Here is a 16,990-nt window from a genome sequence, read left to right on the forward strand (position 1 = left end):
GAATGCTGCATCATTCTTCATTCAGCCTTCTGAATGTCCATCCTCACAGCAAAGTGATGAAGGCAGTCTAGCATACTGTACAGTCTAGCTGATACAGAGCAATATGAAAGGTATGGTCTAGCTGACTGGTCTGTACCACCCAGGGCTCTGACTGATCATATAAATAATGCTCCTTCCTGCATGAGAAAAGGAAGTACGCTATAGATCCTGGGCACAAGGCCAAATGGCACCCTACTCATTTAGTGCACTACTTTTGATCTTGTGGTCAAAAGTAGTGCACTATATAGGGAATACGTTGTCATTTGGGACACATATTCTGGGGGATTGAGATGCAGGAGGCCTGCCATATTGCAGTAGAGTGGATTTTTAATTTGAGCTGTGTGCTCTGAGAAGCATTACAAATATCTTCTGCGTGACTGCAATGCACCACTTATCTCTCAGTGCAATTGTTCTGACTAGGCATACTGGTCTGGTTCTTAATGATAAACCATAAGATGGACTGAGTTAACATTAAGTATTCTCACTATTTCTATCTTTATCTAAATACTGTAATCAAATCTTATTTTAAATATAGCATTTAACATACAAAACAAATTCCTATATTTTAGTTATCCAATATAACATTTAACAAAAAAAACAATTCAAATTACTTTGTATTAAAATATATACAACATTGTGTACAATAACAAAATACCTCAATGTAAACAATGTAAAACTATAAAAAACTTTCAAAATATCAAACTACCCATTCTACATCATCCCCACACCAGTCTAAAGCAGCGATTGATCTGTCAAAAATATATTACTTCTACTGAAGTAGGAAACTACAGATGAAAGCCATGTTTTTCAAGTCTATCTACATGACGAAGAAAGCTGGTTTCTCTGATAAGATGTGGATGAGCAGGTTTATCTGAGATTGAAAAAAATATAAAACTACTAGATAGCAAACTACCCAAATTATACATCATGTACTTGACCAGTACTGTCCAATCCTAATGTACCACACTACACTTATATAAATACTGTTTTTATTTGGACAGGTTTGTCCCAGATAAGGACCATACACCTTTCTATCCATAATACTAAACTAGCAGGTTTCTCACAAATGGAAAATATAATAAAACATTCTACATAATCACCGTACCAGTTGGTAAACCAGTTGGTAAACCAAAAGTAACCACCAGCTACTGGCACCATACACCAGCACCATACAAACATTTCAGCCATGTTTCTCTGTCTCTCTATAGTACTAAACTAGCAGGTTTCTCTGTGATGGACGGCAGGTGTCTCCTAGCCGGGTCATTGACATCCCAGAGCCTCTGGAACTCAGTGATGAAGGGCAGGACTAGATCTGGTTCCTCCGTGACCAGGATGTTCTCCTTGTTGCTCTGGATGGCTGTCAGTGTCCAGTTCAGGGAGCCGGTGATTAGGCGCCGGCCGTCCACCACGGCGAACTTGTGGTGCATGTGGACGGCGCCGGAGTCACACCTCACACAGATGCCTGGGGAATGGAAGGGGAATACAAAGGATGAGAGAGGCCATGCTATATTATGAATACAGTCACAGTTGTGGTGCATTGTGGTGGAGTCACACCTCCCACAGAGTCGGACCTCACAGAGATTCCAAATAGAGAGAAGCAGAAAGAGAGACAGACAGACAGCTTGTGCCATTCATAATTTGTCTGTCTAAGGATGTGGTTCCCAACCTTTTTTTTTCTTCTTAAAAAAAAAAAAGTGGCACACCTTGATGGGATAAATAATTTTGCAGCACATCTAAAATGTCCCAGTTAATGTATTTAGTAGTAATGAACTCAATCTAACTGATCCAAACTGTATTTTTTTAATTAAATAGCGTTTATTTGAACTATTTTCATAGTTCCTTAATAAAGATGATTTATTTGTGTACCCAGTGCTTGACTTGAAATAGGTTCAGGTACTCATTTTGCATGCCGGTACTGTTTCTATTTAGGTGGAGGAGCGCCACAATACTTTGAACATATATTCTATAAAGGGGAACGTGAGCTCAAGCAGTAGAACATTTGAGGTACCAGTACTCAGCTCCTGCCCAAGTCAAGCACTGTATTTAACCCTTTAAGAGCGTCCCGCAAATCCGTGCTAGAAATAGAATATGTATACTAAACAAAAATATAAACGCAACATGTAAAGTGTTGGTCCCATGTTTCGTGAGCTGAAATAAAAGAGCCTAGATATTTTTCATAGGCACAAAAAGCTTATTTCCCAAAAATGTGGCACAAATGTGTTTACATTCCTGTTAGTGAGCACTTCTCCTTTGCTAAGATAAACCATCCATCTGACAGGCATGACATATGAAGAAGATGATAATCATTACACAGGCGCACCTTGTGCTGAGAACAATAAAAGGCCACTCTAAAATGTTCAGTTTTGTCACAACACAATGCCACAGATGTCTCAAGTTGAGGGAGCGTGCAATTGGCATGCTGACTGCAGGAATGTCCACCAGAGCTGTTGCCAGAGAATGTAATGTTTATTTCTCTACCATAAGCCGCCATTAACATCGTTTTAGAGAATTTGGCAGTACATCCAACCAGCCACATCCAGCTTCTTCACCTGTGGGATCGTTTGAGACCAGTCACCCTGACAACTGATGAAACTGTGGGTTTGCACAACCGAAGAATTTCTTCAAAAATTGTCAGAAACCGTTTCAGGGAAGCTCATCTGTGTGCTCATCGTCCTCACCAGGGTCTTGACCTGACTGCAGTTTGGCGTCGTAACCAACTTCAGTGGGCAAATGCTCACCTTCGATGGCCACTGGCATGCTGGAGAAGTGTGCTATTCACGGATGAATCCCGGTTTCAACTGTACGGGGCTGATGGCAGAAAGCCTGTATGGCGTCGTGTGGGCGAGCGGTTTGCTGATGTCAACATTGTGAACAGAGTGTCCCATGATGGCGCTGGGGTTGTGGTATGGGCAGTCATAAGCTACAGACAACGAACACAATTGCATTTTATTGATGGCACTTTGAAGGCACAGAGATACTGAGGCATATGTTCATGCCATTCATCTCCCACCAACACCTCATGTTTCAGCATGATAATGCACGGCCCAATGTCGCAAGGATCTGTACACAATTCCTGGATACGGAAAATTTCCCAGTTCTTCCATGGCCTGCATACTCACCAGACGTGTCACGTATTGAGCATGTTTGGGATGCTCTGGATCGACGTGTACGACAGGACATTCCAGTTCCCGTTAATATCCAGCAACTTCGCACAGCCATTGAAGAGGAGTGGGACAACATTCCACAGGCCACAATCAATAGACTGATCAACTCTATGTGAAGGAGATGTGTCGCACTGCATGAGGCAAATGGTGGTCACACCAGATACTGTCATTTTATTTTATCTATGCCCCTACCTTTAAGGTACCTGTGACCAACAGATCTGTTTTCCCAGTCATGAGAAATCCATAGATTAGGGCCTAATTTATTTCAGTTAACTGATTTCCTTATAATGAACTGTAACTCAGTAAAATCTTTGAAATTGTTGCATGATGCGTTTCTATTTTTGCTCAGTGTAGCTCCGGTAAAATATATGTCTTTAGTTTTGAACGGGTTGAGCTAGAGACAAGTGATTTTTCTGCATTGTGTAGGTGAATGTTGTGCAACCACAGACACAAAGCCATGCTCCATTGGTTTCTATGGCAGAGGCTTTGATACAGCTAGCCCAATCAGATTTGCCTGTGCTAATGGTTCTCGTGGGAGAAGTAAATTGATACAAAATGACTTTGCTTGTGATGCTCGCTCCTCAAATGATTAAAATGTAGCCTAACTACAGCCTGAGTACACGGGACTTGAAACCACAATACAGATGTAACCACGTGCTATTCAATGTATTTATCAGAGCTGCATTGGTGCTCCGAAGTCTAAATTCCATGTGCAAATCCACAGGTTTCTGACTCGTCTGTGCTTGTGCTGGCAAGCCCACTAGGGCCAGACCACGCTTGCAACATATTCTGTCATCCCTCTGAATGCGTTCCTATTCTCCTAAATGGCATTCTGAATGTGTTCCTATTCTCTATATAGTAGGTCTGCCCAATTCATCGAATTCACATCGAAATATTTCCATATCGCAAGAGATCCATGTCGCATGCAATATTTTTGCATCTCAGCCTTGTTTGTTTTTATAGTTTACTCTGTGATTTGTCTCCTCTTGCGGCTGCTTCCCACACACACCAAGCTCCGCCCCGTCACTCAAGCGGTGCAGTTCCTCCTCCTCGCCATTAGATTCACTTAGTTCGCATGCTGTTCTGTTAAGTCAACCAATTGTTCCAAACAAGAACATTTTGCTTTCCACTTTTCTTCTTAATGTAAATCATTCCATTTCTATGATTCCAACAGTCCGCCCAAGAGTTTGATCTATATCACATGTCAAATAGCAATCACAGTATTTGGTTAAAAACCTGTTTAATTCACAATTAGCTTTTCTGCCCACATCTTGCACTTACACTAGTTCCGACCAAAAAGTAGTGTACTATATAGGGAATAGGGTGCCATTTGAGATGCACACACTATCTATCTATGCATTATGAGCATGGACAGTGTGTAACTGACTACACTGAAGAAGTAGAGTGCAGAGCAGCATGATAAAACCACATTGTAAATCACATGAATTATGATTAGGCTATAACCAGGAACCATTATGGGATCTAGTTATAACTCTCCAGCAATAACTTTATTGACTGAATTGATTGATCAATAAGATCAAGTGACTTCAGACTCTGCATTATTATTATTATATTATTTTTTAGCTAGGTTTTTTAGCCCATAGATTTTGTTGTAATGTTTGAGTCACACAAAGATTACATGAATACATATTAGAGAAGGCAAAATGTATATAATTGCAGAAAACAAACAAACCTGTAACATTTTCTCCCCGTCAACAAGAGGGGTGTGAACAGTGTGTCATGAACAGTGCTTGTTCCCATAGAAATAGACATGGCGCGTGGGATGTCCCCCAATGCTGGAAGGGGGGGCCTGAGTGAAAAACTTTGGGAACCCCTGGCCCAACCTGATTTGCAGATGAGTGATGTCAGTGCATAGGGGGATTGTACATAGCTAGGTGGTAGATTCCAATAACTGCTTTAGGATTGGGCCTCTGCCATCAGCCTACCTGCTCTGCGGATGGCCCCTATCTGGGAGCCGGTGATGAGGGTGTAGTCCATGTCAGTGAGGATACGGATGGGGATGCCCCTGGTGTGGAGGGCCAGTATGGCCCGGCTCAGGTCCAGGTTGGTGAAGGCGAACACACACAGGTCCAAGGAGGAGGAGGCAGATAGGATGTGGACCAGGAGACGGGTGAAGGAGGTATTGATGTTGTGGGGTAAAGGACAGGGGCAGGGGCTGGGGTGGATGGGGAGAGGGCGAGAGGAGGGGAAGATGATGGGGACAGGGGAAGATGATGGGGGCAGAGGAGAGGAGGATAAGAGGGAGAGGAAAGGGAGAGAGAAGGAGTTACTGTGGAAGGTGTATCAACTGTATAGTAGTCACTCATTGAGTCATTATTCCTATCCCATAGCAAAACATCTCAAATCAACAGAAAGTCTATCAAAAAACAGCCACATTCTTAGAGACATTGGATAGATATATTATTAATGAATATGATGGTGAGTAGTTAATGTTGACTGTACTGGCATCCCAAGTGGTACCCTAGGGCACTAGTATGCACTACTCGGCCACTACAGGGCCCTGGTAAAAGGTGCCATTTGGAACGCATTCTATTACTTACAATGGTGAGTTAGGAGTGAAGAGACGCTCTGTGCAGGCGACCTCTGTAGGGAAAAAGAAGACTTCTTTCAGGGGCCCTCTGGATATTTTCCGGGGCCAGAGGCGACAGAAGAGCCAGCCCAACCACTCCACACTGAGAGTGAGGGCCACAGCCCCCAGACCCACGATCTTCACCATCTGAACCACTGACATCTGTGGGCAGCGGGAGAAGTTGTCATGAAAATGTTGAATGGAAGCGCTAAATTACATACAGTAGGCCTTCCCACCTTTTCCCCTGCCTTTCAGCTCTTGGTTAGGATTAGCCTAGCTAGGGTGAAGTCTTGACAGCTAATGATAGTTGAGGTCTGTTGGATATGCAAAACAGCCATTAACTTGTGAACGGAGCTCGTTTTCACCAGCTTTATAAGGACAATGACATCGCTAGCAAATAATGGACCACTACTGCAGCCCGGTGCAGAGGCAAGAGGCTATAGTAACTTCGACAGTTAGCCAGCTAAATTAGTTTATTCTAACTATCTTATCTCTGCAAGTCTGAGCTACCTTCATGCAGTCGCTATTTTTGTAAGCATAATTTCTCAGTTCATACATGCTGTGTGCTAGAATGAACTCTTATTTTAAACCACTTTAGCTACCTTGACTTTTTTCACCGCCGTCGTGCATCTGTTTTCACGATGGACTTTTAATTGAGTGGACTTCGAAGACGAACGTCGACCAGTGCTCTAGAGCTGTCAATCAATTTAAAACTCGCGGGATATTTGCAACGTTTCCACCAATCAGTAGACAGTTGTTAAAACGGTTCAACATGTATTATTATTGTAATGAATTTAATGAAACAGCAGGGAGCAAGTCTCGAACCCTCGACCTTCTAGCCCGAGGTTCGGCGCGCTATCGACTGTGACGCAAAAGCATGCTCAAACGGCAGAGTCGATTTCCGCGCTTATAAACCCAGGGTCGTTACATTATTTGGTGACACGTATGATGTAGAAAGAGGGGTTGTTTGACAGGGTCAGAGAGGTTGGATGGGGATGATGGGATTAGTGAGATTTGTAGGGAATAATTTTATAGTATTAGAAATGCAGGGTTAGTTAAGAGAATATAGTGGTGTAGATAGGTCGTGAAAGGATTCACACACCTGTACAGTTGGTGTATGTGTATGCACTTATCAGTTGGTTGCGATTCGCCAATAAAACTTAAAGAAGACAAAGAAGAAGATGACGACAGTTGTTCATGTTAACATCCGGTTCTGAAGGCAGGAGGAAAAATGGCGGAAGCAGATGTTCTGTTTGAATCAGATGGCGTGTCGAGTGGAGAGGAGAATCATTTGATTACAGTGATGAATGCAAAAGGAAATAAGAGAAGTAAAGTGGTAGTGGAACCTAGTAAATCCAAATCTAGTTCTGAGTATTTTTTTGGTTGGAATAGGGGTTTTGGCTCGAGGTTGTTTCCTGGGAGATCCGTTTGAAGTCTCTATTAAAATTGTGGATGCGTTGGATGAGGTGGCGTCGATGAGTGTTATCTCTGGGGTGGCGCTAGAAGTAAATGCAAAGGATATAAAAGGAAGAATTGGGTCAAGTGGTTGGTGCACAACGACGGACCCGCGTTGAAAGATGGGGTGCGGAAACCCACTCCATCCAGCCATTCTATTGTGTTAATTTTTTTAAATGAAGAGTCTCTCCCTTCTCACGTGTATTTTGGGTTATATGGGATTTCCTGCAAGAGCCTTCATGCCCAAACACATGCAGTGTGATAAATATAAATTATTTGGCCAAGTGTATGTGGACGGGAGGTGTATTCTATGCCAGCTGAGCCTAAATGCTGCAATTGTAGTGGTGAACATGCACCCGAATTTCTGAAGTGTCCTGTTAGGGTGAATGAGACGTATGGGCAAGAATAAGGGCTGTCCATAATGTATCTGGAGGCATTGAGACGAGTGGAAGGAGTGAAGTTGAAAAAGTGATTGTAGTAGTAGAAACAATATGTTCCGTGTTAACAGAGGGATCATGACATTTTGCATACTAAGGTGGACTTTATAGCATTTATTACTGTGGTTTTCAACTACACAGCACAAACGGAGAGGAAATCGGAGAGAATAGGCATCTTTGTGTGTGTGCCTGGGGATTTCTGGGACTGTTTGTGTGTTTTGTTTCAATATTCCGTACATTAGGTGGCGGCAATACACCAATAGGTGTAGTTTACCGTAACTTTAAAGAAGAAGAAGAACTTCCGGTTCTCCTTGCTTGCTTTCTTCGCTAAAAAGCCGGAGTGTGGTCTTAGGAAAGGTAGCTAAACAAATACATGGTTTAATGGAAAAATGATATAATAGAAGCTAGCTTGATTATATATAATGTTGTTCTTTCCATGATTAATAACGAACCATTCGGTTTCATGATACTATACAATCGGCAAGGAAAGATGTTGGAGAGTTGACTGAGTTTATGACAACAACACACGTTGTTGTTGTAGTAGCTAAACTAGCTAGCTACATGCACCTAGCTAGCTAGCAGGATTATATTGTTTACAAAACGTTGAGTTGATTGAACGACTGCGATCCATTCCGTTACAAAATTGCATTATTTGTTTTTGATGTACATTTGCTCCACAGAGTTTAGCCAACTATCTAGCTAACGTTACGGTACACGTGAAGACTACCTAATATGGGTCGCCGCAAGTCCAAGAGAAAGCCCCCCCCAAAGAAGAAGCTTACTGGAAATTTGGACACTCAATTCACCTGTCCGTTCTGCAATCACGAAAAGTCATGTGATGTGAAAATGTAAGTAACAAAGTACAGTATATTAAGTGTATATATGCTCCCGTTCAGAAGTTTGGGGTCACTTAGAAATTTTCTTGTTTTTTTTAAGGAAAATTTTTTTTTGTCATTTAAAATAACATCAAATTGATCAGAAATACAGTGTAGACATTGTTAATGTCTGATTTTTGTAAACGTCTGATTTAAAAAAAAAAAAAAAAATAGAATATCTACATAGGTGTACAGAGGCCCATTATCAGCAACCATCACTCCAATGTTAGCCTCTCTCAGCCTATTGCAGACAGTCTGAGCACTGATGGATTGTGCGTTCCTGGTGTAACTCGGGCAGTTGTTGTTGTCATCCTGTACCTGTCCCGCAGGTGTGATGTTCGGATGTACCGATCCTGTGCAGGTGTTGTTACACGTGGTCTGCCACTGCGAGGACGATCAGCTGTCTGTCCTGTCTCCCTGTAGCGCTGTCTTAGGTGTCTCACAGTACAGACATTGCAATTTATTGCCCTGGCCACATCTGCAGTCCTCATGCCTCCTTGCAGCATGCCTAAGGCACATTCACGCAGATGAGCAGGGACCCTGGGCATCTTTCTTTTGGTGTTTTTCAGAGTCGGTAGAAAGGCCTCTTTTAGTGTCCTAAGTTTTCATAACTATGACCTTAATTGCCTACCTTCTGTAAGCTGTTAGTGTCTTAATGACCGTTCCACAGCTGCATGTTCATTAATTGTTTATGGTTCATTGAACAAGCATGGGAAACAGTGTTCAAACCCATTACAATGAAGTTCTGTGAAGTTATTTGGATTTTTACGAATTACCTTTGAAAGGCAGGGTCCTGAAAAGGGGATGTTTCTTTTTTTTGCTGAGTTTATATATGCATACTTTTTATTTTTTTTAAATTTTCTACATTGTAGAATAATAGTGATGACATCAAAACTATGAAATAACACATGGAATCATGTGGTAGCCAAAAAAGTGAACAAATCAAAATATATTTTAGATTCTTCAAAGTAGCCACACTTTGCGTTGCACACTCTTGGCACTTAAACAAATCAAAATAATGAGATTTTTTAAACACTTTTTTGGGGGTACTACATGATTCCATGTGTTATTTCATAGTTTTGATGTCTTCACTATTATTCTACAATGTAGAAAATATGAAAAATAAAGAAAAAACCCTGGAATGAGTAGGTGTCCAAACTTTTGATTGGTACCATGTAGAGGTCGACCGATTTTATAATTTTTCAATACCGATAATTGGAGGACCCAAAAAAGCCGATACCGATTAATCGGCCGTTTAAAAATATATATATATTATTTATTATTATTTTGTAAATATAATTTTTTAAATGTATTTGTAATAATGACAATTACAACGATACTGAATGAACAGTGAACATTTTATTTTAACTTAATATAATGCATAAATAAAATAAAATAAAATGATTCTCAAATAAATAATGAAACATGCTCAATTTGGTTTAAATAATACAAAAACACAGTGTTGGAGAAGAAAGTAAAAGTGCAATATGTGCCATGTAAAAAGCTAACGTTTAAGTTCGTTGCTCAGAACCTATGAAAGCTGGTGGTTCAATATTCCCAGTTCTTCAATATTCCCAGTTAAGAAGTTTATTAGGAATTATAACGTGTCAACTATTTCTCTCTATACCATTTGTATTTCATATACCTTTGTCTATTGGATGTTCTAATTGGCACATTAGTATTGCCATCCTAATCTCAGGAGTGGATAGGCTTGATGTCATAAACAGTGCTGTGATTCAAGTATTGCTAAGAGCTGCTGGCAAATGCAGTAAAGTGCTGAATGAATGCTTACGAGCCTGATGCTGCCTACCACAGCTCAGTCAGACTGCTCTATCAAGTATCAAATCATAAACTTAATTATAGTATAATAAACACAAATACGAGTCTTTGGTCATTAATATGGTCAAATCCGGAAACTATAATTTCGAAAACAAAACGTTTATTTCAGTGAAATACGAAGCGTTGCGTATTTTATCAGACGGGTGGCAACCATAAGTCTTAATATTGCTGTTACATTGCACAACCTTCAATGTTATGTCATAATTATATAAAATTCTTGCAAATTAGTTCGCAATGAGCCAGGCGGCCCAAACAGTTGCATATACCTTGACTCTGAGTGCAATGAACACAAGAGAAGTGACACAATTTCCCTAGTTAATATTACCTGCTAACATAATAAAAAAATAACTAAATATGCAGGTTTAAAAATATATATACTTCTGTGTATTGATTTTAAGAAAGGCATTGATGTTTATGGTTAGGTACATTCCTGCAATGATTGTGCTTTTTTCGTGAGTGCGCTTTTGTTAAATCATCCCCCGTTTGGCGAAGTAGGCTGTGATTCGATGATAAATTAACAGGCACCGCATTGATTATATGCAACGCAGGGCAAGCTAGTAAACTACACATGGTTGATGATATTACTAGGTTAACTAGTGGTTATGTGAAGATTGATTGTTTTTATAAGAAGTTTAATGCTAGCTAGAAACTTACCTTGGCTACTTGGCTGCACTCGCGTAACAGGTGTTCAGCCTGCCACGTTTCCTCGTGCAGTGCAATGTAATCGGCCATAATCGTCATCCAAAAATGCAGATTACCCATTTTTATAATGAAAACTTGAAATCAGCCATACCTATTAATCGGTCGACCTATAGTATAGTGTGTGTGTGTGTGTGTGTGTGTATACATTGATGGAAGCTACAATCTATCTGCAATATTAAAGCTGATCTGTTCCCTAAAGAAAAAAGAAATAAAGTACAGTATGGCTATCTCCCAAATGGCAAATCAAAAGAGAACCATCGCGCTCTTCCAAAGGTTTGACTGGTGCGTAAAACCTATAAATTCCGCGAAGGAAGAGGTGTAATGGGTTAGCACTCAAAAATATGTTGCATAAAGCTTCATTGTTCAATGTTTTACATTTTTTACTGCATCAAGGATAGCATACACAGACGTTACCTCCCAAATGGCACCCTATTCCATACGTACTTTGACCAGAACCCTATGTGCCCTGGTCAAAAGCACACTACGTGACCATAAGTATGTGGACACCTGCTTGTCGAACAACACATTCCAAAATCAATGGGCATTAATATAGAGTTGGTCCACTCCTTTTCTGCTATAACAGCCTACACTCTTTTGAAAAGGCTTTCCACTAGATGTTAGAGCATTGCTGTGGGGCCTGGCTTGATCGGCTTTCCAAATCATCCTAAAGGTGTTCGATGGGGTTGAGGTCAGGGCTTTGTGCAGGCCAGTCAAGTTTTTCCACATCGATCTCAACAAACCATTTCTGTATGGACCTCACTTTGTGCACAGGGGCATTGTCATGCTGAAACAGGAAAGGGCCTTCCCTAAACTGTTGCCACAAAGTTGGAAGCACAGAATCGTCTAGACTGTCATTGTATTCTGTAGCATTAAGATTTCCCTTCACTGGAACTAAGGGTCCTAGCACAAACCATGGAAAAACAGCCCCCGACTATTATTCCTCCTCCACCGAACTTTACAGTTAGCACTATGCATTGGGGCAGGTAGCGTTCTCATGGCATCCACCAAACCCAGATTAGCCTGTTGGACTGCAGACAGTGAAGTGTTATTCATCACCCCAGAGAACGTGTTTCCAATGCTCCAGAGTCCCAATTGCGGCGTGCTTTACACCACTCCAGCCGACACTTGGCATTGCACATGGTGCTCTTAGGCTTCTGTGTGGCTGCTCGGCAATGGAAACCCATTTCATGAAGCTCCCGACGAACAGTTATTGCGCTGACGTTGCTTCAAGAGGCAGTTTGGAACTCGGTAGTGAGTGTTGCAACCGAGGACAGATGGGTTTTACACGCTTCAGCACTCGGTGGTCCCGTTCTGTGAACTTGTGTGACCTACCACTTCGCGGCAGACCTGTTGTTGCTCCTAGATGTTTCACTTCACAATAACAGCACTGACAGTTGACCAGGGCAGTTCATGCAGGGCAGAATTTGGACAAACTGACTTGTTGGAAATCCTATGGCGGTGCCATCTTTAAAGTCACTGAGCTCTTCTGTAAGGCCATTCTACTGCCACTGTTTGTCTATGGAGATTGTATGGCTGTGTGCTCAATTTTATACACCTGTCAGTGACGGGTGTGGCTGAAATAGCCAAATCTACTAATTCAAAGGGATATCCACATACTTGTGTGTAATGTTATATATGTTAGTGTAGTTCTCTAGGAGGTACTGCACCTCAGGCTGTAGCTCTGACATTTTAATGATGCAACTATTTTTTTATACTTTGTTTAAACTTTTGATTTTCTTGTATTGCCAACAGGGAAAGGACCAGAAATACTGGGATAATATCATGCACAGTTTGCCTGGAGGAGTTCCAAACCCCCATTACCTGTATCCTTTGAAGTCTATTGAACTCACACAACAGCTATTGTTCTCATAATCACATTGAGTATGTTTACATGCACACTAATAATTTGATATTAAACTGCAGAACGACAGATGTTTACCTTGTCAGCTCGGGGATTCGATCTTGCAACCTTTCAGTTACTGGTCCAACGCTTTAACCACCGCCGCCCCATATCCAGTTTTTATAAAAACTCTTCTTCACTTTGTACATGACAAAGTACCCCGACGGTGGTGGATTCACAGACCTCCACGGACAAGGAGGGTGAAAAGATATCCATTATAATAAAAGCACTGCATGAATCTCTTATTTTGGTATGAGACCAAATTGGCTTTTATAAACATTTCATGAAATTCTACATCATTTTACATCACTGGAGACGATCAGAGTCTTTTGTTAACACCACAACAGAGCAGGACAACACCTGAGCGCATGCTGCAGCACTGGAGACGACGTGATTTCTCTACAGGCTATTTAAACATTTTAAAAAGAAGGATAGTTTAAGTTTGGAACAGTACTAAAGTTGTCTATCAACTGTCAATATTCAGCACAACTGAACTAGTCACTACGGAAGTATGGCCTATATGCATTTGTAAACTATTCATTTGGGAAACTCATTTTCAAATATATTCTATTTTATTCCAAGATATTGTTACAAAATAGATGTGTGTAGACTGTGATTAGGGCATGGGAGTACAAGTTAAATTAACAGACTAGAGTTTCATAGCTCACCGCATGATCCTCAAACCAAAGACCAGCCAAACTCATGTTTCTCTTTTCTCATGTCTCAAGTGAATTCCAAGGCACTGTAGAATGATTGCATAGCCTAATAAGGCATATTTTGTTTCGTAATTTAATTCTAAGTAATAATACAAAAATAATAATATTTATTTATTTCAAGTTAGTATGTTAATACTTTTTTTGCGGATCTCCCTCACATTTTTCAAATTGAGAACACGGGGCTGCATGGTCAAATTAACTCTGATAGGCCTAAATATTATTTATTTATAATGACCACAAGTCCCATAAACGATAGAATGACAAACTAAATCAATATGTAGTCTATAGCAGCCTATAGGTAGGTAGCCTAAATGGTGGTATTACTGTGTTTGTTTTTCTCTCTGACGGTGGCATGAAGGATGAACTGTAGGCGTGTGTGTAGAGGCCCGTCGGTCGGAGGCGTGACCACTTTGAGAGGCCAAATCCGACGTGACAAAAACTTGACCAGGGTTCGCTAAAACGGCTGTCCTCAAAACAGTCTTGTACAATGCACTTGAACTCGACCTACTGAGTGCTTAGCTTACAGAAACGTGCCCCCCTCTATTGCGTATGCAGACAAACTGATCCACCACATGGACCTTTACCACGACACCAACGAGAGCTAGGATCCACATTCACAGCGTGTCCGTCACGATGGTCATAACTCTACGGGCCCCAGAACGACACGAGGACCACTGTCCTTTCAGCACCAAGATTCTAAGTGCTCAAAATCACTCTAGATGTAGCCGACAACTAATAGTCCTTCTCATCACTTATTACAAATGGAAGATTATCACTTCTCACAATGGTGCTCGTTTAGTAACGTTAGAACAAAGCGAAGTCACTGTCTCGCAGGATCGCAATGTGTAATTTGTGTTTTACATAGCAGATCCGAATATAATGGCATATAGGCTGCTTTACCAGGCCTGTAATGTTACACCAGAAACACCTCTTCTGTCGTTTCTTATCTGAAGCTGAGTAGTCCTGTATGTAAAACTCAACAGCGTGCCCGCCTCAGGCAACGCTTTGATGCAAAATAACAAGAAATGTTTTAACACCATCTGCTTTCATTTGGTCACAAAACAGTAATTCAAGAAGATCTCAATTCATATTCCCATGAAACTGATTGAGATCAAATGATTGACAGGCAGTCTGAACATTTCACCAGTAAAACGTGAAGAATTACCATTCACCATTGACAGTGATAATGGCCTACTTTGAAATGAGGTATGACTAACTTGGTGTTTGAGGGTATGAAACATTTGACATTTTCTTGAGACAAGACGTGTGGGCATATAGGCAGTTTTTACTCAAACTATTATATTAATCTGACTATCCACAATAATCGCATTATAGTGTGCATGTAACCGTACTAGTTGATACGTAATCAATCAGGCTGCAGCAATGGTCATTTCCTAAGGATGTAATGCCCAATTCCAACGGGATTGGCTATTATGATAAGACTGTTTTATAGGTATTTTAACATCAGGAATGCCTACAGCACAGTTAGACTGTAAGTTGCTCTGGATAAGAGCATCTGATAAATGGCTCAAATGTAAATACACCAATGACTAGACAGTTGCATGCAAGTCACATTTACTCCAATCTTCTGTTGCTAACATTTTCTAGGTTGAGTGTGTATATAAGTTACATGTCCTTACCTTACTCTCTAAGATCTGTCAGAGCCTGTGGATGTGTACAGTGATTGGATAGACGCTTGTGAAGCAGCCAATCAGTAGCCCAGGCTCACCGGGGCGGAAGACCTCACGTTGGAACAGGAAGCTGATTTAGAGGTGGCGCTCGTCTGTTTCTCACCAATCACTGCCAGTCTTCAGCTCAAGATGATGGTCCCGTTCCAGGCCGACTACATTGCAGACGTCGCATTGCATCAACCAATAGTTGCGTGCCACGTCATCAACTGCAGTTGGGCATCATATTGCTGTGTCATGTGGTTAGCTGATATGTGAACCAACTATCCAGACGTTGTGAGATCTGGCAGATGCCTACAATGTAGTCAGCCTGGTAAGCAACCTCTGACCTTTACCTCACCGCACATCTCCCACACTAGTGACCTGGCGTCCACCGAGACTGTCTTGCGTAGCCATAGTTCAGTCCAGAGCCCTATATAGATTACGCCCCAAATGGCACCCCATTCCCTATGTAGGGCACTACTTTTGACCTGCTCCCGTAGGGCTCGGGTGGAAAATAGTGCACAATATAGGGAATAGGGTTCCATTTGGGATGTGACCTTAAAGGTATATATGACTCTGGTTAAGTCAACCTATTCCCCTACTCATTACCATTTTAATTCATACAGACTTCATTTTAGCGGTCAGATGTCATGGCTCCTAGCTTACTGGTAGGATTATACAGTTAGTAGCTGCTCTTGGGTTAGTTTTGGTTTTACCACAATTAGTTTTTACTCTCCCCTGTGTACAGAGATACACAATACCACAGTGTACAGCAATACCATAGTGTTGGGTCATTCCATTGGGGTATATTCGGTGTGACTCTGAGTGTGTTTATGCAGAGTAACCTAGTGGGGTGTTCCAGAAAGCAGGATTGTTAAGTTAGCCAGCTAACTTTGATATGCAGTTAAATATATCTTTATTTTATATTTAGAAAGCTAAACTTGAATATGGGTTGTTGTTGGTTGTCAAGTCAATTATACCATGACGATTTCAAGTTGGATTTTGTTGGGACTGTTAGCTGGCTAAGTCAATGATCCTGCTTTCTGGAACAGTCTAAACTCTCAAGTGGTTTCTGAAATATTTTCTATGAATATCCCAGGTCCTTTTTCTTAATGTGGAAATGGTTACGGTATCTCCCTGAAGACATGTTGCATCATTCCTTTGTTAGAGACAACGTACTAAAAGGGAGAGGTAGGATGGGACATAAACAGTAGGTCCAAATTAGTATTATTGATCTGATTATTTTAGTTTTTCAAATGATAAGAAAATTGCCAATGATTTGCAATTGGTTGCCCTTTGTGATATTGTAATGAGTTTTATTTTCAATGTGACAAATTAAAAAGTGTTGTATTTTGACATCCACAATGATTGTGTCTGTGTCGACGGTCTGAGAGTTAACCAGCTATATAGAGCATGTTCCTACTGGAGAGACATGCCGTTTCATTTCCTGATAATAGGCTAGCTAGAGGAAACCGCCAAACTGTACAGTTTACCACTAAAACCTTAACATTTTCCTCGTCATAACTCCGACGTGAGCACCGTGTGTGTATGTATGCCCCAATGCCTTTGTGTGATTGTGTGCGTACCCATGGTTCTCAGCTGT

At 41.1% G+C, this 16,990-nt stretch overlaps 2 protein-coding genes across 4 annotated transcripts; one reads left to right on the forward strand and one right to left on the reverse strand.

Annotated features, from left to right (window-relative positions):
* Nucleotides 1-352: 352 nt before the first annotated feature.
* LOC110487512 (mitochondrial cardiolipin hydrolase-like) lies at nucleotides 353-6,665 on the reverse strand. Of its 2 annotated transcripts, XM_036948325.1 has the most exons (5): nucleotides 6,396-6,665; nucleotides 6,030-6,107; nucleotides 5,765-5,955; nucleotides 5,150-5,379; nucleotides 353-1,501 (listed from the first exon to the last, which is right to left on the reverse strand). In XM_036948325.1, the coding sequence occupies exons 3-5, from the start codon at nucleotides 5,953-5,955 to the stop codon at nucleotides 1,242-1,244; spliced, it is 681 nt and encodes a 226-aa protein (XP_036804220.1). In that variant the 5' UTR covers nucleotides 6,030-6,107; nucleotides 6,396-6,665; the 3' UTR covers nucleotides 353-1,241. The 2 variants fall into 2 exon arrangements, with proteins under 2 accessions (XP_036804220.1, XP_036804219.1); XM_036948324.1 differs by lacking the exon at nucleotides 6,030-6,107.
* A 437-nt stretch (nucleotides 6,666-7,102) lies between these two features.
* On the forward strand, nucleotides 7,103-16,752 carry LOC110485656 (transcription elongation factor 1 homolog). 2 transcript variants are annotated; one of them, XR_005036864.1, is made up of 4 exons: nucleotides 7,103-7,121; nucleotides 8,366-8,533; nucleotides 12,854-12,924; nucleotides 15,371-16,752. XR_005036864.1 is itself a non-coding variant. In XM_036949318.1 (4 exons), exons 2-4 carry the CDS (start codon nucleotides 8,418-8,420, stop codon nucleotides 15,433-15,435), a joined length of 252 nt encoding a protein of 83 aa, XP_036805213.1. In that variant the 5' UTR covers nucleotides 7,904-8,042; nucleotides 8,366-8,417; the 3' UTR covers nucleotides 15,436-16,752. The 2 variants fall into 2 exon arrangements, 1 of the variants encoding a protein (XP_036805213.1); XM_036949318.1 differs by lacking the exon at nucleotides 7,103-7,121 and adding an exon at nucleotides 7,904-8,042.
* Nucleotides 16,753-16,990: the final 238 nt, after the last annotated feature.

The sequence above is a fragment of the Oncorhynchus mykiss genome, chromosome 17, assembly GCF_013265735.2.
Source record: "Oncorhynchus mykiss isolate Arlee chromosome 17, USDA_OmykA_1.1, whole genome shotgun sequence".
Classification (NCBI taxonomy): domain Eukaryota; kingdom Metazoa; phylum Chordata; class Actinopteri; order Salmoniformes; family Salmonidae; genus Oncorhynchus; species Oncorhynchus mykiss.